This window comes from Salvelinus sp. IW2-2015, linkage group LG3 (genome assembly GCF_002910315.2).
Source record: "Salvelinus sp. IW2-2015 linkage group LG3, ASM291031v2, whole genome shotgun sequence".
In the NCBI taxonomy this organism is placed as follows: Eukaryota; Metazoa; Chordata; class Actinopteri; order Salmoniformes; family Salmonidae; genus Salvelinus; species Salvelinus sp. IW2-2015.
This window is the reverse complement of record NC_036840.1, coordinates 13113989-13137518: the sequence shown is the minus strand read 5'-3', so window position 1 is coordinate 13137518 and position 23530 is coordinate 13113989. Positions and strand designations below refer to the sequence as shown.

The window sequence follows — 23530 nt, the reverse complement described above, 5'->3', positions numbered from 1 at the left end:
CTCTCTCTCTCTCTCTCTCTCTCTCTCTCTCCACACTCTCTCCACTTGTTTCTATCTAGGCTTGTGTGTGGAATAGAAATGTGCCAGGCCTTTTGTTAGGTCGGTCCTCAGTACCTCCACTGCCACCCGCTCATAGAATAGGGGCTCAGGCTCAGGGGGCAGAGAGTAGGAGGGGAAAGGTCTGCCACCAGAGACAAGGAGGGAAAGAGGCGGGAGACTCAGCTGTTTGTCTGGGATACACAGGAGGAGAGAGGAGCCCCAACTCAGGTCAGGTACTTTAACATTTATCCAGTCAGGTTCTGTGTGTGTGTGTGTGTGTGTGTGTGTGTGGTGTGTGTGTGTGTGTGTGTGTTGTGTGTGTGTGTGGTGTGGTGTGTGTGTGTGTGTGTGTGTGTGTGTGGTGTGTGTGTGTGTGTGTGTGTGTGTGGTGTGTTGGTGTGTGTGTGTGTGTGTGTGTGTGTGTGTACACGCATGTATGTGTGTGTTTTGGTGGTACTTGATTGATTCTGACTCTGCTATTACTTCAGACTTCAGGTTGGAGTGCTGAGAATTTGGGAGGGGAGAAAGAATTAGCCAGGCTAAATCTGGGGGGGATTATCAGAAAACAGAAAAAATGCCAGTGCCTTTGTCCAGCTATGCTCCCTGCTTCCACCATCTAACTCATGTACATATTTGCATTGTGTTGGCCTGTGTTTCCTATTGTTACTAGCATTCAAATGAAGCCAGAATCATCTTCGTCATCTCAGAACATGGATTTGATTTCCAGTACCTGACAGTAACTGTGCCGAGGTGTTTGTGAATAGCCACTTTTGGATTCTCATACTCCAGAGGTAAGAGTTATTAAGTCAGTATTTTCTTACTCATATTAATAGGCTACCATGCTCCGTTTGGGGCTAATTACGGTCGTGTAGGCTCTCAATGTGTGTCTAAAGAATCAAGAGTGTTTAGTTGGGTCTACTCTACCTTTATAAAACTATTTGTTGAATGGTTTAAAATCCATTGAAAGCTGCTTTCAATTCATGTTGGCTCTGAATAAGTCTTGACTGACACATAGCTTGTTTGGCAAGGAAAGTGAAAACGACTGAGGGAAAGTAAAATGGAAAATAAATGGAAAGGAACATGGAAGAACCTCAAAGAACATTGCCTTTTCAAGATCATGTAACATCAAACATAACATCAAAATGCATGCTATATTCCTGCCCTTACAGAAAAACCACATTATTTCACTTGTTGAAAGTCACATGATTTCAAATGTGACATTTTATGTGAAATCATGTGAAAACAAAAATGTTTTGGAACACTTCAAGTGATCACATTTTCACATGTGTAGTTTCGTGTAATCACATGTTGCTTTACATTATCACATTATCACATTAACTTCACATAAGATCACGTGATCATGAAAACATGTTTTTGGAACACTTCACGTGTTCACGTGTGAAATTCATGTGTTTTTTTGCATAAGGGTGAGCAAGCTGAGAGGCAGTGTGCTGTCCTGTATCTGACTGGATAGAATGGGTGATCCAGCGGAGGACAAAGGGAAGCTGACCAGCCAACAGGAACTGTGTGTTTCTGACAAGCAGGCCACCAAACGCCCCTGCTGTTCTACACTCAAGGTGCTTAATAATGCTTTAAAATGCACACAAATGAATGTGCATGCACTCTGTCTGCACACGCATCCACGCATGCACACACACACAGACAGATGTGCGAAACATATGCACTCACGTCGTTCCCGCGAGTACACATTGGCACGCACATAAGCATGCACACACAGACACACAGACACACACACCCCACACACACACACACACACACACACACACACACCACACACACACACACACACACACACACACACACACACACACACACACACACACCACACACACACACACACACACACACCACACACACACACACACACACACACACACACACACACACACACACACACACACACGTTGACAAACAACCATTGGCAAGCACATACACATGGATAAACACACACTAATGTTCTCTCCCTTGTGTTTGTCAGCTGTTCATCGTGGCCCTGTCATTCGCCTACTTCTCCAAAGCTCTGTCAGGGACCTACATGAAGAGTGCCATCACTCAGATAGAGAGACGCTTTGACCTGTCCAGCTCTCTCATCGGACTCATAGACGGCAGCTTTGAGATGGGTATCAACAATAACATTGAGTTGCTTGAGAATTCATGTAGAGAAACTAGATATTCGCTACAGACTACAGTGTGGTCCATTTTTGTTGTGATTCAATCAGTCTGCTCTCAATACTGTTCCGTTTTGTAGTTGTTCCTATTAATTGATTAACTGGCAGTTCGTCCATAACTCTACCAAACCCCTAACATTGTTTTATGTGCTGCTATGTTGTGGTAGTCTGGAACCCAAACTGTTATGTTATTTTTAGTATTTTTTTAAACAGAGCTTAAATTTGCGTTTCCAGGCTACTGTAGTGTTGTGGTTTCTTGCAGGTAACCTGCTGTTCCTGGCTGTGGTCAGCCATTTTGGGGCAAAGCTGCACCGGCCCAGGCTGATCGCTGTGGGCTGTTTCCTCATGGCCGTAGGATCATTCCTCACAGGCCTGCCACACTTCTTCATGGGACGGTAAAACAATTGAAATACTGGTTAAACTTATACTTGTAGAGATACTCCAATGCGGAGGATAGTTTCACTTTAGAAATAAAGAAACGTATGCAGTCGCTGATTCATCTCGGTTAACTTAGAACTAAAGTCTTGCGTAATTGGTCAGCTGCTTGATTATGTTATGGGGCTACACACGTTAACAGATGGGATTAAGAGATGCTATAAGAAGGAGCGTAATCGGAATGAGGAGCTCCACCTTCTCTCTTTACAAGTTACGAGCAAGTCCATGGGCCAAATGTCCCCTCCCCTTTCGGAAATCGAAATCTGCTAACACACAAAATAACCAGTAACAAAAAAAACACAGAAACTACTGCCGCTCATTAGCCTACGCATCCCATTCCTTCCTGACAGATTCTACACAAGCAGTTGTGTTTACGTAGATCTGTCCACGAAAGATTGGTTGTTGATCAGCGTCTCATCTCAACGAATCATGTCATTGTTACACTTAAACTTGAGTCCTTGCTCATCATAAGGCCTGCAGAACATGACATGACAACTAACTGGTCTGTCTCTTCTACAGCTACACATTTGACACAGTCATCCGAGGCTCAATGAATGACAGTGTCAGTATAACTCCATGTCTGGACCTTCTAAAGCAGACAGACATCCCTGAGATCCAGAGGGAGACATCTTCGGACATCAACACAGGTACCAATCGCAGAGAAACATCTTCACCTGTCTCTACCACTATAATTGTACCTTCCTGCAGTAGTCTCGCTTGGCCTGACTTGTCAAAGGCTGAACTAGCATGAGACTTTACTTACAATACTATTTCTGCAGGCCCTACAGATGCCTATTGGCTTCATAGGGAACCATGGTGCAGCGTACAAGTTGTACATACGTCGTCCCTGATAGAGGAGTTCTACTGTGCACCTGTGTGTCTCTGTATGATTCCCTCTGTAGACTGTGTGAGGGACTCCAGCTCCCACATGTGGATCTATGTGTTTCTGGGGAACGCTCTGAGGGGGATAGGAGAGACCCCCGTCACCCCACTAGGCATCTCCTACATCGACGACTTCGCTAAAGCTGAAAACTCTGCTTTTTACATTGGTGAGTTAATTCCACTCGCAGCGGAAGCCATTGTGTGTGTGTGTGTGTGTGTGTGTGTGTGTGTGTGTGTGTGATGTGTGTGTGTGTCGTGTGGTGTGGTGTGTGGTGTGTTGTAGTGTTGAACCCGTACAATGAATGTGTGTCATTTATTGTAAATATGTACAGTAACTGAGTAGATCAGGCTGTAGGCCTAACTGTGTGTTTTATGATTGACAGCATGTCTACAGACCATCACACTGCTAGGTCCCATGTTTGGTTTCCTGCTGGGGTCGTTGTGTGCCAGTCTCTATGTAGACATTGGATATGTCGATCTGAGTAAGAGAATCACATACTGTACACATTATTGTGTTTAGGGTCCTTTCTACTAAGCAATGTATATTAATTTTGGATCCAAATGAATTCAAAACCACTCGAAAATACTCAAATAATTCCCTTTATGTTATTTGTATTCTCAGTATAGTATGTGTATCAGTCCTTATGATAGAGATGTCTCACATCTTCCAGAGATTGTGACCATCACTCCCAAGGATGCCCGCTGGGTGGGGGCCTGGTGGCTGGGTTTCCTGGTCTCCTCTGTCATCATGCTCCTGTCAGGCATCCCCTTCTGGTTTCTGCCCCGCTCGCTGCCAAAGCAGGGAGAGGAGAGCAAGCTGCCTCCTAGCACCTCTACTCAGGATGGGACAGAGAACAGCGACGCCACCTCACGTCAGTCCATGACGCTGGCTGAAATTGCAAAAGGTAGTCAAGACTTTCATTGGCGATTTTCAGATAGCTTATGAATAGAGCCCAAAGTTTTTCTCAGTCACTCAGGTCATGTGAACAAGAAAAATGCCTGGCACTATTTATGATGTCCAGGAAGTAGAATCCTGTGCCTATTTTTTATGATGGACATTTATATTCCAATACAGGAACCATACATTATATACAGAGCCCTCTAACTGTAAATAATAAAGACTCAAAGCATTCACATAACCCAAACCAGAAAAAGTAACTGTGTTGTATGTTTTTCTCGTATATCTTCAGGTTTCATACCGTCACTGAAAAAGCTGCTGAGCACACCAGCGTACTTTCTGCTTCTGTGTGGCAGCCTCCTGAAGTTCAACTCCTTCATTGGCCTGCTCACGTTCAAAGCCAAGTACATGGAACAGCAGTTTGGCCAATCAGCAGCCAGAGCCAACTTCCTCATTGGTTAGATACTGTAGCTACATGTTTCTCAATCAGCTACCGTCTTTATAAGAGGTTTGGGTCAGAGACAGAGAGACAAGGGCTGCGTTTAGACAGGCAGCCCAAATTATGATATTTTTTCCACTAATTGGTCTTTTGACCAGTCACATCAGATATTTTCCCATCAGCTCTTTTTCAGATTTGATCTGATTGGTCAAAAGACCAATTACTCAAAAAAAGATCTGAATTGACAGATCTGAATTGGGCTGCCTGTCTAAACAAAGCCATAGAAACCTGGACATGCTCCAACTGAAATGTTCCCTCCTGTCAGCATTGATGTTGAATGGCATTAAATAAATAAAAAATGTTCTCTCTTGTCCCCTGTAGGTTTGTTGAAACTGAGTAGAAATGAAACTCCAGTACACTGGTGATCTAATGCATCTTTAGATGCAGTATATATCTTTTTCTGGTAACACTATAGATGTGTGAGTATTACTTTTCCAGGTGTATTGAACCTGCCTGTGGTTGCCGTGGGGATATTCCTGGGCGGTCTACTGATGAAGAGGTATAAGCTTGGCGTTGTGTCTGGAGCCCAGCTGTCTTTCGTCACCTCCTTCATGGCCTACCTCCTCCTCCTTCTGCAGTTTGGCACTAAGTGTGACAACGTTCAGGTGGCTGGGCTGACCGTGTCCTACAATGGGTAAATATGACATCTGATTGGTTGGTTGGTGGGTTGATTCCTTCATTCAATCATTGAGTTCATTCATTTATATAAAAACAAAAAAAGCTTTGATCAGTGGAAAATGAGGGAGTGAGACCAAAACACACATGGGCTTGTGCCGGGGCTCCCTCTTGTGGGAATATACAGTATGGTTGTTACTGAGCCAGGATCCCTGGCTGTTTTTTCACTGTGCCTATGTCATTGATAGTTCAGCAACAATTATTTAAACATCATTATGATTGGCAGCCATTTTCTCTTTCCCCCAGGACCCCTGGTGTGGTGTACAACGGCAACCTGTGGTCAGAGTGTAACAGAGACTGCTCCTGCTTKGCTGGGGAGTGGGACCCTGTGTGTTCAGACAACGGCATCACGTACACCTCCCCCTGCCTCGCAGGCTGCTCCAGCTCTACAGGATACGGCAAGAGCACGGTACAAATACTATTAATGTACCGAGTGTACAAAACCTTCACAGGGATGCTGGCCCATGTTGACTCCAATGCTTCCCACAGTTGGGTCAAGTTGGCTGTATGTCCTTTGTCTTGATGCACACGGGAAACTGTTGAGTGTAAAAAACCCAGCAGTGTGTCAGTTCTTGACAAAAACTGGTGCCCATGGCACCTACGACCATACCCCGTTGAAAGGCACTTAAATATGTTGTCTTGCCCATTCACCCTCTGAATGGAACACATATGTATTCCATGTCTCGATTGTCTCAAGGCTTACAATCCATTTTTTCAACCTGTCTCCTCTTCATCTACACTGATTGAAGTGGATTGAATGACATCCATAAAGGATTATAGCTTTCACCTGGATTCACCTGGTCAGTCTATGTTATGGAAAGAGCATGTTTAATGTTTTGTACACTCAGTGTAACTCATTGGCATTGAAAAAAAATATTTTCAACAATTACCTTGGGCCTTATCTCCCACCCGGGACGAAGAGGACTAAGTAAGTAATTGCTGATTGGCAATCAAGTATTATTTTGATGTATGGAAAAAAAGATGGTATTCAATTCCCATGTAGAGAAGGTTCTGTCTGGTAGTTGTTCAATATGACATCAACACAAACACAGGATATGGGGTAAATATGGTATTACATCATTACATACTAGGCCCTACTGCCCTGAGACTCGGCTGTAGACTCCTGTTGCTTTGACAGTCGTGTCAAAGAGCAAATACTTTACCAGATCAGAGCAGTGGAAGTCCCTCAGGATAACCCTAACCCTTAGACATGGGTTAGGTGAGTCTACAGCACAGGAGGTTGGTGGCACCTTAATTGAGGAGGACGGGCTCCTGGTAATGGCTGGAACAGAATTCCATTCCATTCGCTCCGTTCAAGACATTATTATGAGCCATCCTCCCCTCAGTTGCCTCCTTTGGTTCACAGCCATGTTGTGTCTATTGTTTGAACTACAAGGTGTAAATAATTGACAGTGTGTGCTCTTATCGCCACTGAACAATGTTGACACTGTGAAATAGTAGAAAAGTATGTGATATGTGCACTCTCTTAATTGCAATAAGAGTACAATGTCAGTCATCATCTAATCTAAAATGATCAGCAAACTGTAAAGATAAAAAATAGGTTACAAAATAGTGAAAGAAACAGCTATATACTATATATATATAGAGAGAGATTATAGACAATAACAGAGAAACTATAACTACTGTATTTGTTGTTGTTCTACAAGGTATTCCACAACTGCAGCTGTGTGTTGTCCTCCTCTGCACCAGAGGGCAGTACGTCAGTAATATTAGGCCAGTGTCCTCACAGCAGAGAGTGCAGCCGCAGCTTCACTTCCTACATGGCTGTATCGGTACTCAGCTCCTTTATCAACTCCCTTGGGACCACGCCTGGATACATGGTCATCATACGGTCAGTCGCCATGTTCCAATACTTGTGTGACCAACCAGGGTTGGAACCTGGGACACCTGCTGCCACAAGACTGTGTTAGTCTGTGTATGTGATGTGTGATATGTGTTTGTAGGTGCATCAAGCCCGAGCTAAAATCCCTGGCGTTAGGTATCCAAACTTTGGTGATGAGAACCCTAGGTAAGTCTCAATTTTCTCTGTTGTATGTAAAGACCCCTTGATATCATAGAGGTCCTATATACAGCGCACTGAACTCTGATCTCTTTGTAGGGGGTATTCCAGCACCAGTGTACTTCGGGGCTTTGATTGACTCAACATGTTTGAGGTGGGGGATCAAGAAATGCGGGGGCAGAGGTGCCTGTCGAATGTATGACTCTGATATGTACAGGTAAGTTAATTGTGTGTGTGGGCTCGCGCCAGTGTGTGCGTGCGTCCATGTGTGTGTGCGTACTCTGAGGTGTGTTTGAATATGAATGAGCAGCAGTGTTGTGATGTGTCCTATCCCCGTCCTTGCAGGGTGATCTTCCTTGGCCTCATCACATGTCTCAGTGGCTCCTCCTACTTTTTCATCATCGCAGTCATTGTCCTGCTGAGGATACAGTTTAGGAGGGAGGGGGACACCACCACGGGACAGCCCCCACATTCATCGCTAGAGATCGAACTTCAGACTCCCCCCAAAACCACTGAACCCCTCAACACACCGAAAGAAATTGAGGTGCACACCCCTAAAGAGGGAGAAAGAGAGGGAGAGCCGGAACAGGATAACTCCCCCCAAACTCAAAAAGACACAGAGGAGGAACTATCCAACACCCAGGAAGAGAGAACGAGTGACCTCAGTCAAACTCGCAGCCAGAAAGAGGAGGTGGAAGAGGTGTTCTATAGAAGAGAGGAGGAGGTTACTCCAGATGCCATCCCTCCTGCTCCTGTGAGCAAGGAAGAAGAGAAGCCTTCTGATCAGGCCAACGAGCAGGCGGAGGGAGAGGTCATAGTGATTCACACCCACAGAGAGAAAGACAACCCACACAACCTCTTGGCTGAGATGAACCACACAGAGGTAGAGGGCCTTCAGGGCTAGCCAGTCAGCCTGCCTGCTCTGATCCTCAAGTCAATTGTATTTAAATTCATGTTCATTAAAGATTTGTACTCAAGAATTGAAATGTGCCATTTACTTAAAATTATACTTTTTCACTGTCTGCAACCCTCAAGAAGCAGGGTGAGTCTGGGACTCCCTTTTACTGGGCAAACACATCTTGCATATCGTCATAGACTAGGCCGAAACGTTAACCTTGCTTGAATAAAACAATGCATTTTGATTAAAGTTTTGGGTTGCACCTCAACTCAACGTAGGTTGAGCGCCCTCCATTTTTTGGTCAAATAATACTGTAATAAATAAAAATGTAATAAGTAAATTATTAAAAGCATTAAAATTGCAATTGGGATGTTTCCCACTTATTTACACAACCTACTCCACACTTGCAAAGTGAAAGTTTATAGACATTTTCTGAAATGAATGAAGTAGTAAACAGAAGAAAAACAGAATTGAAGCCAATTATAATGCAAATAATTTAATGGTCTATGGATCAATTCCATTTCTGAAAGTCTGATGAATAATTCATATTGTTCCTCCTCTTCCTTGTGGCAGGAGCAGCAGCACACTGCCCTCCAAAGCCTGCAAAAAAATCGCCGGACTGCCCCTTTCCTCGCTCTGCATGGAAAATCCAGGGTCACATCCTTGATGACATCCGGGGTGACCACAGCAACAGAAAATGAAAAAATAGGGACAGAATGTATTCAAATGTAAACTGTAGGTTCTAAACTCTGGCCAGTTGAAAGGTTCTACCAAGATGTCATGACAAACGGCACCTGTCAGAGTGCTCTATATAAGTGTTACTCACCTGCTTGGATGTCAGCTGGCAGAGTGGCGAAGACAGCCATCGTGAGAGTCTTTTTTCTTCAGGTGTGACGTCCACAACCTCCAAGAAGGAAGAGATGGGCTCTGCCTCTGTGTTAGGGGTGCTGCCTCTGTGTTAGGGGCAATGTCCACAACCTCCAGGTAGGAGGAAGCCAGGTCTGCCTCTGTGTTAGGGGCAATGTCCACAACCTTTAGGTGTGAACAAGCCGTGTCTGCCTCTGTGTTAGGGGGGATTACAACAACCTCCAGGTAGGAAGAGACGTGTTCTGCCTCTGTGTTAGGGGCAATGTCCACAACCTCCAGGTGGGAAGAAGCCGGGTCTGCATCTGTGTTAGGGGTGACAACAACAATCCTGACAGGCATCTGTCAGAGTGCTCTCTATCAGTGCTACTCACCTGCTTGGATGTCAGCTGGTAGTGTGGCGGAGACGTCCACCGTGAGGACAGGGGGACTGGTAGTGTGGCGGAGACGTCCACCGCGAGGACAGGGGGACTGGTAGGGTGGCTGTAGTGGGCTGGAAGCAGCTCTGCACCTCGTCCGCCACAAAGGCACAGACAGAGCTCATTAAAAAAGACAGTGCGTGGAGAAGGACCGAATGATTCTCCCGAGGATCGACCGCACAGAGTCAAAAGCAGCAGCCCGGGAGAAAGGGATTTGAGAGGAAGGGGCCTTCAACATGGTGGAGAGCTTCTCCCCTCTGGCCGCCGCTGTGCACACGGCCATCCTGCTTAGGAGGATAGGGTGCTCTGAATGGCCTTCCCCTGGCTGAAGCCACAGCGCCAGGAGGAGCCTGGGCACCACCTCCACCACCACCTGTGATGGGCTGAGCAGGTTGATACCGGGCTCATTGGACAGCTCGCACGGAATGCTCCTCACAGCTCTCTCCGCGATGCTGTGGAATTTAGGATCGCTGAAATCAACAAAAAAGGAGAAGACAAAGCTAAACGACGTGCAATGTGCACAGAGAACACTGCCCTAGTCTTTTTCTGCATAGCTCCAGATATGTAGATGAATGGAGCAAGCCGTTTGCAGGGCAGTACATGGAACACGTCAGCTGGAGAGGTGGGGTGCATGGAGCAGTGGAGCTTGCAGAAAGCCTCGTGTTCTAAATCCATAATTTTTAGGCAAGTGTTTACTTCCCAGACCTGCCGTAGGAAACAGGAAGTCCCATTAGTGTAATTTCACAACAGATCTATTCTGCTGTAACAACTAGTTGTTGAAAGGCTAGAAAAGAGCTCACTGACTTGTAGTATGTCTCTAACTCTCATTCTCTTACCAGTCGAGCAAGGTCATTCACCTCCTCCAGGGTTTCCTTCCATGCCCTTTAAATAAAACACAGAGCAATTGAACTTTCCTGGCTTCCTATTTTTCTGTTGTTTATTTTGGCACTGAGGGTGAGTGCTGATGTGGTACTCACCTCTCCCTAAGGGATTTTTTGCCCTGAGACACCAGCCAGTCGCTCCTGTGCTCCGTGGTGACATGGGGCGGGACCTGGCCTTGACTCAGGAGCAACAGATAGTGAACCATGAGCTTCTTCTGCAAGATGAGGTAAGGTGTGAGACCGTGCCACGAAATAACATATAATGTGCTTTCAGAAGGGCCTCTCACAACATTTCACAACTGCTCATGCCTCACAATTTGCAAGTGATATTTAGAACTCTTATGACCACCTTCTCGAAACTGTCTTGAAATAAAACTTGTTTTGGGATGAAATCTATCTCTTTTTTTCTGTTGTTCCTGTTTTTGTGGGATGAATCTTACCTGTTTATTATAATATGTTGCCTCCCAGCAGGCCTGCAGAGTCTGAAAATAAAGGCTGCTTCTACAGAATTCCTTTGAAGAGAATGAAAATAATTATGCTTTATTAGGCACATTATGCACAGGCATTTACAGTATGCTAAAAATCAATATCTCCTAAGATTACCTTAATGGGACCATCCGGAATGCTCCCACCCCTATTCACGGTCAGATGGGGAAGAAATGCAGCACTATTGTCACGACTTCCGCCGAAGTCGGTCCCTCTCCTTGTTCGGGCGGCGTTCGGCGGTCAACGTCACCGGCCTTCTAGCCATCGCCGATCCACTTTCCATTTTCCATTTGTTTGGTCCTTGTCTTACACACCTGGTTTCATTCCCCCAATTACTTGTTCATTATTTAACCCTCTGTTACCCCATGTTTGTTTGTGAGTGATTGTTTTGTTTTGTTTTGTAATACGGTCCGTTATTGTGGGCTCGCGTATTTGCGTTGTATTTGTGAATATTTGAGTAAATTACGTTTATTACTCACATCTGCTGTCCTGCGCCTGACTCCTCTACACCAGCTACACACAGGCAATATTACAGAATCACTCACCACCGAATGGAGTCAGCCGGAGCAGACGCCCTCCCTGTGGCGATAGAGGAGCGCGTCCAGCAGCACGCGACCATGTTGCAACGTCTGGGCTCCGTCATGGATCGCGTGCTGCAGACGATGGATCGTTGGGAGAGAGGAGGAGGTCTTCCAGCGCCTCCACCAGCCCCACTACAGCAGGCCCCACTGTCCACCCCTCCTTCACCTGGTCCCAGCGGGATTCGGCTCGCGCTCCCGAGGGAGTATGATGGGACGGCTGCCGGATGTCAGGGGTTGCTACTCCAGCTGGAACTCTACCTGGCGACCGTCCACCCGGCTCCTTCGGGACGTGAGAGCGTGTCCTCCCTCGTCTCCTGCCTCTCAGGCAAAGCCCTGGAGTGGGCAAACGCCGTATGGAGTGAAGGAGACGCGGCGTTGGACCATTACGCAGAGTTCACCCGGTGAACGTCTGTTCCACCTGAGGCAGGGGACGAGGAGCGAGCAGGATTTCGCTTTGGACTTCCGGACCCTGGCCGCCAGCGCGGGATGGAACGACAGGGCCCTGATCGATCACTACAGGTGCAGTCTGCGCTAGGATGTCCATCGGGAGTTGGCCTGCCGAGACACCACCCTCACGTTGGACCAGCTGGTGGACCTGTCCATCCGGCTGGACAACCTCCTGGCTACCCGCGGACGTCCGGATCGGGGCCTCTCAGTTCCATCCTCCAGCACCTCCGCTCCGACGCCCATGGAGCTGGGAGGTGCTGCGCTTAGGGCGACCGGAGGAGGGGCCATTCCCTGCACCATCTGTGGCCGCAGAGGGCACACTGCTGGTCGGTGCTGGGGGGGGTTCCTCAGGGAGTCGAGGCAGCAGGCAGGGCACTATCGTGTCACCCCAGGTGAGTCGGCACCAGGCTCACCCAGAGCCCCCTGTTGCTCACATGTATGTGTTTATTACATTTCCTGAGTTTTCCCCGCATTCCCAGCATAAGGTGCTCGTAGTTTCAGGCGCAGCTGTGAATTTTATTGACCGTTCATTTGCCCATAGTTTAGGGATCCCCCTTGTTCCTGTGGATATGCCCTTCCCTGTGCATGCCCTAGATAGTTGACCATTAGGGTCAGGGCTGATTAGGGAGGCCACCGCTCCACTAGACATGGTTATGCAGGAGGGTCACAAGGAGAGAATCAGTCTCTTCCTTATTGATTCTCCTGCGTTTCCTGTGGTGCTGGGCCTACCCTGGTTGGCCTGTCATGACCCCACTATTTCGTGGCAACAGAGGGCTCTCAAGGGGTGGTCACGAAAGTGCTCAGGGAGGTGTGTAGGGGTTTCCATCGGTGCGACTACGGTGGAAAGTCCAGACCAGGTCTCCACCGTGCGCACCCCCTCAGAATATGCCGATTTGGCTCTCGCCGTCTGTAAGGAGAAGGCGACTCAATTACCACCCCATCGACGGGGGGATTGTGCGATAAATCTCCTGGTAGACGCATCACTTCCCAGGAGTCACGTGTATCTTCTGTCACAGGAGGAGACTGCGGCTATGGAAACATATGTCTCCGAATCCCTGGGACAGGGATACATTCGGCCCTCCACTTCACCTGCCTCCTCGAGTTTCTTTTTGTGAAGAAGAAGGATGGAGGTCTGCGCCGGTGTATTGACTATCGGAGTATCAATCAGATCACGGTGAGATACAGCTACCCGCTGCCTCTCATCGCCAGTGCGATCTAGTCAATGCACGGGGCGCGATTCTTCACAAAATTGGATCTCAGGAGCGCTTACAACCTGGTGCGTATCCGGGAGGGGGATGAGTGGAAGACGGCATTTAGTACCACCTCAGGGCACTATGAGTACCTCGTCATGCCGTACGGGTTGATGAATGCTCCATCAGTCTTCCAAGCCTTTGTTGACGAGATTTTCCGAGACTTGCACGGGCAGAGTGTAGTGGTGTATATCAACAACATTCTGATATACTCCGCTACACGCGCCGAGGATGTGTCCCTGGCGCGCAGGGTGCTTGGTCGACTGTTGAAGCATGACCTGTATGTCAAGGCTGAGAAATGTCTGTTCTTCCAACAGCCCATCTCCTTCCTAGGGTACCGCATTTCCACGTCAGGGGTGGAGATGGAGAGTGACCGCATTTCAGCCGTGCGTAATTGGCCGACTCCCACCACGGTAAAGGAAGTGCAGCGGTTCCTAGGGTTTGCCAACTACTACCGGAGGTTAATACAGGGCTTTGGTCAGGTAGCAGCTCCCATTACCTCACTGCTGAAGGGGGGACCGGTGTGACTGCAGTGGTCGGCTGAGGCGGACAGGGCTTTTGGTCATCTGAGGGCTCTGTTTACCTCGGCTCCCGTGCTGGCTCATCCGGATCCCTCTTTGGCGTTCATAGTGGAGGTGGGCGCGTCCGAGGTTGGGATAGGAGCCGTGCTCTCTCAGCGCTCGGGTACGCCACCGAAGCTCCGAGCAAAACTATGATGTGGGGGACCGGGAGCTGTTAGCTGTTGTCAAGGCTCTGAAGACGTGGAGACATTGGCTTGAGGGGGTGAGACACCGTTTTCTCATCTGGACTGACCACCGCAATCTGGAGTACATCCGGGCGGCGAGGACGCTGGGCGTCTGTACGTTCCGTCTGCTGTCCACAACCGGTTGATCTATAGGGCCCACACGTCACCCTCCTCTGGTCATCCTGGCATCGGTCGGACAGTGCGCTGTCTTAGTAGGAAGTACTGGTGGTCCACCTTGGCCAAGGACGTGAGGGTTTATGTTTCCTCCTGCTCGGTGTGCGCCCAGTGCAAGGCTCCCAGGCACCTGCCCAAAGGGAAGTTACAACCTCTACCCGTTCCACAACGGCGGTGGTCGCACCTGTCGGTGGACTTCCTGACGGATCTTCCTCCCTCACAGGGCAACACCACGATCCTGGTCGTTGTGGATCGGTTTTCTAAGTCCTGCCTTCTCCTCCCTTTGCCCGGTCTCCCTACGGCCCTACAGACTGCGGAGGCCCTGTTCACTCACATCTTACGGCACTACGGGTGCCTGAGGACATAGTCTCTGATCAGGGTCCCCAGTTCACGGCCAGGATATGGAGGGCGTTCATGGAACATCTGGGGGTCTCGGTCAGCCTCACCTCAGGTTTTCACCCAGAGAGTAATGGGCAGGTGGAGAGAGTAAACAAGGATGTGGGTAGGTTTCTGCAGTCATTTTCCCAGGACCGGCCGGGGAAGTGGGCGGCGTTCATCCCCTGGGCAGAGATGGCCCAAAACTCACTCCGCCACTCCTCCACTAACCTCTCCCCCTTCCAGTGTGTACTGGGGTACCAGCCGGTTCTGGCGCCTTGGCATCAGAGTCAGACCGAGGCTCCTGCAGTGGACAACTGGTTCAGGCACGCGGAGGAGACCTGGGACGCCGCCTATGTTCACCTCCAGCGGGCCGTGCTGCGCCAGAGGGCCAGCGCAGACCGTCACCGCAGTGAGGCTCCGGTGTTCGCACCGGGTGACCGGGTCTGGCTCTCGACCCGGAACCTGCCCCTCCACCTGCCCTGCCGGAAGCTGGGGCCGCGGTTTGTGGGGCCATTTAAAGTCCTGAGGAGACTGAACGAGGTTAGTTACTGGTTACAGCTTCCACCCGATTACCGTATTAACCTCTCGTTCCATGTGTCTCTCCTCAGGCCGGTGGTGGCTGGCCCGCTCCAGGAGTCTGAGGTGCGGGAGGTTACTCCGCCCCCTTTGGACATCGAGGGGGCCCCGGCGTACTCCGTTCGCTCCATACTGGATATGAGGCGTCGGGCGAGGGGCCTTCAGTACCTCGTGGACTGGGAGGGGTACGGTCCGGAGGAGAGATGCTGGGTCCCGGTGGAGGACGTTTTGGACCCTTCGTTGCTGCGGGAGTTCCACCATCTTCGTCTGGATCGCCCTGCACCTCGCCCTCCGGGTCGTCCCCGAGGCCGGTGTCGGCGCGCTGCTGGAGCCGCGCGTCAAGGGGGGGGGGGGGGGTACTGTCACTCCTTGTTTGGGCGGCGTTCGGCGGTCGACGTCACCGGTCTTCTAGCCATCGCCGCTCTACCTTTCATTTTTCATTTTTTTTGTCTTGGTTTTCCGCACACCTGGTTCACATTCCCTCATCTGACTAAATGTATATTACCCTCTGTTCCCCCCATGTCTGTGTGTGGAAATGTTTGTTTGTTACGTGTGGTTCGCATCAGGCTGGTTTGCGCCGGGTATGTGTTTGACCCGTGTGTTTTGTTTATTGTACCGTTTGTGTACTTTACTTTTATCGCTGTTTTCCTTGGGCATGAATAAAGTGCGCCTGTTATCACCCATCTCTGCTAGCCTGCACCTGACTTACCTTCAACCAGTTGCGCACATCGTGACACCATTACAGAACCACTACCTTTCCATGTCCATTTCATCTGTGTGTGTCAATAAAGTATCCTTGTATGTAACTCTGAGGTTACTTTATTCCCCTCTTACCAGGGGAGGTGTTAGCGCAACCTGGTCTCAGAGCATTTCGTATTATTCTGTATGTATATCAGAGACACTCCATTTAGTATGGTATGTTATGTTTTGTATGGTATGTATTAATTTGTGCATGTCCATCAACCATTTCGTATAATATGTTATGAATTACAATTAATATTATACTGTATGTTACGAATTTGCAAAACATACAATGTTACAAATTTGCAAAACTTGATCAATTCTAGCTCGGTGGCTAAGATTAGCTAGCTGGCTACACTAAGCTAGGCTAGGGGTTTAGGCTTGAGGTTAGGGTTAAGTTTAGGAGTTAGGTTAAAGGGTTAAGGTTAGGGGAAGGGTTACCTAAAAGGGTAGGGTTAGGGTAAGTGGTAGCTAACATGCTAAGTAGTTGCAAAATTAGCTAAAAGTTCCTTTAAAAGTTGCTAGGTAGCTAAAATGCCGTGATGAGATTCGAACTCGCAACGTTTGGGTTGCTAGACGTTATATGCCAACCCATCCACCCCGACCAAGCACCTTACTTTTGTTTTTGCCTTAAGTAACCATCTGTCTTGTGTAACCATACCAAAACGTAACATATAATTGGAAATCGTAGTGTCCTGGTCCCCGGATTTACATTTACTATGCCTACGTCTAGTCTATGAGACCAGGCTGGCTAGTGGGTCACAGATCAGCCCAAATGGAGTCTCTCTCTTTCACTCTTAGGTGTGGTGCTGGCTCTGGATGCATGTGCCTACATGCTACTGGGCCTTGTCATCTTGCTGATTAAGAGGAAGCAAGTCTAGTGCAGCACTACTTTTAACAATAACCATGTGCTAGGTTAAAGGTTATTTGTCTCAACAACTGTTGTTTTAAGGAGTTGGTGTTGTTTTCCTCTCTTTTTTTCCTGTATTTCCATTATTATTATGATGATGATTACAACTATTACTGTAATGAACATTAGTCACCACTTGGTGACAGCCCAGAGCTAATGTGTCATGTCTGTCAAAATATTTGATCAAAAAGAGCCTCACACATCTTTTTCTGGCCCAAAGACTAATTGTTGCATGAGACATTCAGAATGTGCTTGGTGTCCTTTTTCATGTTTGCATGCCTGTCTCTTTCCTCAGTTCTTGTATCAAGCACTAAATATGAACGCCATATTGTTAGCTCATCCCAACTTTTGATAGACTCATTCAATTACACAATACAAGTATTTTCTCTCTTTGCTCTGTCATCGTTGTCTCTCCACCTCCCACTCGTTCACACCCCAGACTCCTTCATCACCTCTCGCTCTCCTTATCCAATCATCTTAACCCACCCTTTCACTGTCTCTCAATTCACCAGATCGTCAGTAACACTCTCAACAGTCTAAATGTTCATCCATTAGGCATCAGAAAACGTCTCACATGAACCATTATGTATGCGGGGGCTGGGATTAAAAATACAAATGTAGGACAAAACGCACATTACGACAAGAGAGACACCACAACGCTACATAAAGAGAGAACTAAGACAACAACACAGCCTTGCAGCAACACAACATGACAATAACACGGTAGCAACACAACATGGCGGCAGCACAACATGGTAGCAGCACAAAACCTGGTACAAACAGCACAGGGCAAGAAGGTAGAAACAACAATACATCACACAAAGCAGCCACAAGTGTCAGTAAGATTGATTGAGTCTTTATATGAAGAGATGGAGATAAAACTGTCCAGTTTGAGTGTTTTTTGCAGCTTGTTCCAGTTGCTAGCTGCAGCGAACTGAAAAGCGGAGCAACCCAGGGATGTGTGTGCTTTGGGGACGTTAAACAGATTGTGACTGGCAGAACAGGTGTTGTATGTGGAGGATGAGGGTTGCATTGGGTATCTCAGATAGGAGGGAGTGAGGCCTAAGAGGGATTTATAAATAAGCATCAACCAGTGGGTCTTTGCCGTTGAGTATGCAGAGATGACCAGTTTGCAGAGGATCATGGAGTGCAGTGATGTGTCCAATAAGGAGCATTGGTGGCAAATTTGATGGCCGAATAGTAAAGAACATCTAGCCGCTCGAGAGCACCCTACCTGCCAATTTATAAGTTACGTCTCCGTAATCTAGCATGGGAAGGATGGCCATCTAAATCAGGGTTAGTTTGGCAGCTGGGGTAAAAGAGGAGCGATTACGATAGAGGAAACCAAGTTTATATTAACCTTAGCCTGCAGCTTGGATATGTGCTGAGAGAAGGACAGTGTACCGTCTAGCCATACGTATTGTCTTATAATAAAACACGTGTAATGTAAGATTGTCTGAGAGAGAAATCATATTATCTCACGGAATTTTAGAATTCAATGAACATAAGGACATCATGGTAGAACAGTTTTGGGTCAAACGCTTCCATAAATGGGGTGAGTGTGTATGTGTTAGAGGATCACTGGAGAGACTGAGGGAGAATCTTGCATCCAACAGGCCTAGCTAAACCACAGGTCGGCGTCAGTCACGTCTCCCCTAACTCAGGCCTGTGGGTAAAACTCTGCACTTGACTAGGACCATGTCTCTGTCTACAGACCACCCTACAGGGCCTGTATGTGGTGGTGTTGGCAGAGTCTCTGAGGGGAGGATTCTGGGTATTCAGGGTGTGTGTGAGCGCAAAACAACCTCAGAGATAGCCATGCTAGCAGAGGGCATAGGCGCACCCACTGGGGAGCCAGGCCCAGCCAATCAGAATGAGTTTTCCCCACAAAAGGGCTTTAATTCGAGACAGAAATACAGTTTCATCAGCTGTCCGGGTGGCTGATCTCAGACGATCCCGCAGGTCAAGAAGCCGGATGTGGAGGTCCTGGGCTGGCGTGGTTACATATGGTATGCGGTTGTGAGGCCGGTTGGAGGTACTGCCAAATTCTTTAAAAAGACGTTGGAGGATGTTTATGGTAGAGAAATTAACATTCAATTCTCTGGCAACAGCTCTGGTGGACATTCCTACAGTCATTATGCCAATTGTGCGCTCCTTCAAGACTTGAGGCATCTGTGCCATTGTGCTGTGTGACTAAACTGCACATTTTAGAGTGGCCTTTTATTGTCCCTAGCACAAGGTGCACTTGTGTAATGACAATGCTGTTTAATTAGCTTCTTGATATGCCACACCTCTCAGGTGGATGGATTATCTTGGCAATGGAGAAACGCTAACAGGGATGTAAACACATTTGTGCACAACATTTTAGAGAAATAAGCTGTTTGTGTCCATGGACAATTTCTGGGATCTTTAATTTCAGCTCATGAAACATAGGACCAACACTTCAGATGTTGCGTTTATATTTTTGTTTAGTACAGTTACTGTGGAATTCCCTTTTTCCTTCTACCTTCTTTTCACCGCTTAAATCATTCCCCTCTCACCAGAGTGGGTTGTGGAGCGTGTGGACTATAGGTACTGCAGACTAGGTAGTGGGATGGAGGAGAAGTGGGTGACATGATGAGGTATTGATAGTACATACTAATTCCGAAAGAAATCTCCATACACTCACCAGTAACTACATTTGAAAATGAACTGGGGGTGAAACCTTTTATCTGCAATATTGTAGTTGTTATCCCATAATTTCCCCAAGCGATTCCCTCCATTATTGGAGCCACCTAAAAATACACAGAGTCTAACTTTCTGCCCTAAGAACTTAATGCAATATTTTGATGTAAAATGTATGTGTGGTTTCCGCCAGTGTGAGTTTACAGCAGACCAGTCCAACCACAGTTCGATGATGCTGATGATGAGAATGACGAAGATTATGTCGTGTGTGTGCGTGTGTGGAGTAGGTGACTCTTGCTGTGGATTCGAGTTTCTTTAAGTGAACCTCATCCCTGATAATGGAAACGCAGGACTATATTTGGAGGGGTGATGTCACAAGTGGTTGACGGTGAAGCCTATATCTGTGTGAGAGTGTGTGTGTGACAGTCTAAGAAACCACTGACAGTAGCAGTGTCTGTCTTTGGAACCACTGACGATTGGGTTTAACTACGGAGGGTGAGTTAACCAGACTATTAGGATGCATATTTGATCTGAGAGACATGGAGACCAGGACACTATACTATCCCAAGTCTTTTTCTCTCTTTTCCCTGTGTGGTTGAGGGTAGACTGTTGAGTGGCTTGTCTGTTTGGTGGTCTTTGGTTTGCATGGTACTCTGTTCTACAGAACTTTTACTGTTTCTGCTGTCATTCTATTCTAAAGTGTTCTAGTAGCATAGACTGAATATTTGATGGGTGTGGGTTACATTATTCACATGCATGTGCATCCCTCTACTTGTGTAATTCAACAGCGTGTGTGATTATTCATTTACCATCTTTTGTTTTCGTGTAGGGATCGCGCGTGCACGATGTATTACCTGAAGCTGCCCGTGTTCCTTCTCGTGCCTCTCGTGCTGCTGCCATGTGTCGCCACCCTCCCTAGCAACAGGTGAGAGCATAAAGCTGCCTCAGTTATTTCCGTTATTTCTGAGTGTCACTTCTGTGATGTACAATTACAAGTGTCGTGCAGTGTCGCCCAAAGTTCAATTGTCACTAGGAAGTGGGTTTAATTTGGCATGTGAATTAATCACTCAACTGATATAGCGCCGGTTTTAAGTTGTACGTAATTTGGCACATCCATCTTGAACCGTAAGAAATCAATTAACGACGTGCGTAATCTAACTCTACACCCGGCTAATGACATTGATGAGATCATTGAGATGAATATCCATTGCAATCGTGACATCCGAGAGGTCGGGTTTTGTCCTGCCAAGGCAGAGACAGGAATATGTGAATCGCGTAAAAGTGATCAAGTTCGCACTGGAGGGGGACTAGTGGCCACTCCATTGCGCCCTCGAGAATTGAGCTGATGTTTTGAAGTGGGCATCAGTCACCGGTCGGAGTGACGGTTTGGCTCTTTCCTCATCCTGATTCAGGTACTTCACCTCATCTAGGGAGCAAGAAAGCGCGCTACCGGACAGAGAAGGCTGGCTCGTGCCCGGGATCGTCTCCAACCACTACCTCGGCCTCATTGGCGCGCGGCTCCAGAGAGGGCTCACATCTGTCAACAGGTAAGGTTGCACCTTATTATATAAGTTGCACCTCATTTATTGATTTGTTGATTGAGTGCAAATGTTGATAATTTTGCGGACAAAACAATGTAAAATAATCGAGTTGATTAAACTAATTATTATTTAGTAAATGGATCCACAGCCTTTTTTTAATTTACTCAACTCGTCAGTCAAAATATGCTGAAATATTATCTGAACTGAACATTGTTAGTTGGCCCAATTTAAGTTGATTTAAGAAAAATCTAGGTTAGGGACACCCACACATTCAAATAGTGCTTTTAACATGCAATGTTTTCAACCTACATATTTGATACACATTGACATAAACTTAATTACATTGTGCATGTTCATACAGTAATTATTATTCAACATGTCCTCACCTGGGATTTGAACTTACAACCTCTTGGTTCACAGAATTCCTATCTTCCTATCTTCCTGCCATCTATAAATGAACATGCACAATGGCACCATGTATGTGTGAAATATGTAGGTTAAAAACATTGTATGTTAAAAGCGCTGTGTGTGAGGGTGTCCCTAACCACAGTTTTGTCTAAGTTTTCTCAAGTTAGAGCTCAGTTTGGGCAAACATTTTTTTGTTTGTTTAGGTAACACTTTGACTGAAAGTTCAGTAAACAAAACAAAAGGCTGTTTCTAAATAATGATTTTTCATAGTGAAGATTCATGTGGATCAGAATTGAACTAAGCTGAAATTTGTGGGGGGAATCACCTAATATTTCAATTTATAGTGATAATAATATTATAAATTAAATTAAATAATAGTGATCTTAATAATAATAATAGTTTATTGCTATTACTATTATTGTTACTAGTAGCTGCAGTAGTGATATTATCATATTAGTATCATATGGTGGCTATTTTTATCCACTTACTATACAGTATGTCTGGTAGGCCAATAACTTTGCTACATTTTCCTGATCTATACCACTCTATAAATGTTTCGATAAGTAATGCATAATTTGTTCGACATATTGGATTCATTTCTTGCTGTCCTCCGATATCCCATCAGCCACCACATAGAGAAAAGGAAGTGCAACACGGCTACCTGTGTAACCCAGCGACTGGCCGACTTCCTGACCCGCTCCAGCAACACCATCGGCACGGTGTACGCCCCCACCAACGTAGGCTCCAGCGCCTACGGGAAACGGGATCTACTGCAGCCTCCCAGCTATATGCCTCTCTAGTGACGCATGGGTTCAAAGTCCACTGATGTAGGATATGCTCAGCTGAAATGACCACACCACCATGTAAACAACAAGGATGGTTATGTATCATTAACTCGAGTTTTTGTTTCTTTTATGAACTTCAGAAAAAAACAGTGCCTTTTGGTATAGAATAATAAAGAAGTATGTGTTACACAAATCAGACTAGAGGCTGATGAGATACTAGTCTCTGTTCTGTGAGCCCAACTGGTTCAACTCAACACTAACCCCACCATGGCATGTGAATTAAAAACAAGTCAAAAGTAAACGGGTGCATAAGGCATATAAAATACAAGTTTTGTCCTTCTGTTTGACTGTTGTGTCGGTTATTTGTTTTTGTAATAAAGTTGAAAGATTTTTAAAAGTCGCTGGTTTCACTGCACGTCATTAATAGCTTCAACCATGCAGATACAATGTTGAGCTCTTTTGTAACTTAAATGAAGCATTAACTTATGATGTACAAACCAGTATGCTTATGAATACTCATAAATGCTTTATAAATTATAATTAAATGGTGTGCTCATGAATGAATGGCAACATGTAGACTCAATGAGGCATTACACGCAGGCATACAGTATAGTACATGAGTTACTCAACAGATACATGTACTTTCAGGTATTGGAGGGGAAAGGTGTGACGCACTACATTAACCTGTGTTTGATTAATACCATTCCCAGTGGGAGCAGAAAATTACACCTGTATTCCACTGCTTTTTAACCCAGACATGAGAGGATATACAAAAAAATTGCACAGAGGTTAATTAAGCTGATGATGCCATACACAGACCARCCATTAAGCCCCCAAACATGGCTGMCACTGTGKGATRGGGGTCAGAGGTGTGTCAAGCTMTTCAWATGAATAACAMGCATATAGCCTACCTCTAGGATAATGTACATCAAGAGTAGTCAATTAGACAGGGGTAATTCACATCGATGGAGATGTTGTTGACGCACTGCAATACTGATTTCCGATGAGAGTCGTCTATCTGTGACAATATCCCAGATGACACTTTGAACTACTCCATTATTCTCTCTCTCTCTCTCTCTCTCTCTCTCTCTCTTATAAAATAATAGGCCCTTCCGAACAGCTCATAGAAATGTTGGAAATAGGTA

The 23530-nt window shown here is 46.6% G+C and overlaps 2 protein-coding genes across 2 annotated transcripts; both read left to right on the top strand.

The window, feature by feature from the left end:
* Positions 1-73: 73 nt before the first annotated feature.
* On the top strand, positions 74-8899 carry slco1e1 (solute carrier organic anion transporter family, member 1E1). Its single transcript, XM_023969186.1, has 16 exons — positions 74-272; positions 710-830; positions 1466-1616; positions 2039-2180; positions 2491-2623; positions 3183-3310; positions 3566-3712; positions 3929-4027; positions 4217-4450; positions 4736-4900; positions 5381-5576; positions 5864-6026; positions 7285-7469; positions 7582-7646; positions 7737-7854; positions 7983-8899. Exons 3-16 carry the CDS (start codon positions 1515-1517, stop codon positions 8539-8541), a joined length of 2436 nt encoding a protein of 811 aa, XP_023824954.1. The 5' UTR covers positions 74-272; positions 710-830; positions 1466-1514; the 3' UTR covers positions 8542-8899.
* Positions 8900-20486: 11587 nt separating this feature from the next.
* LOC139029449 (islet amyloid polypeptide-like) lies at positions 20487-22442 on the top strand. Its single transcript, XM_070449453.1, has 3 exons — positions 20487-20576; positions 21064-21198; positions 22226-22442. The coding sequence occupies exons 1-3, from the start codon at positions 20497-20499 to the stop codon at positions 22398-22400; spliced, it is 390 nt and encodes a 129-aa protein (XP_070305554.1). The 5' UTR covers positions 20487-20496; the 3' UTR covers positions 22401-22442.
* Positions 22443-23530: the final 1088 nt, after the last annotated feature.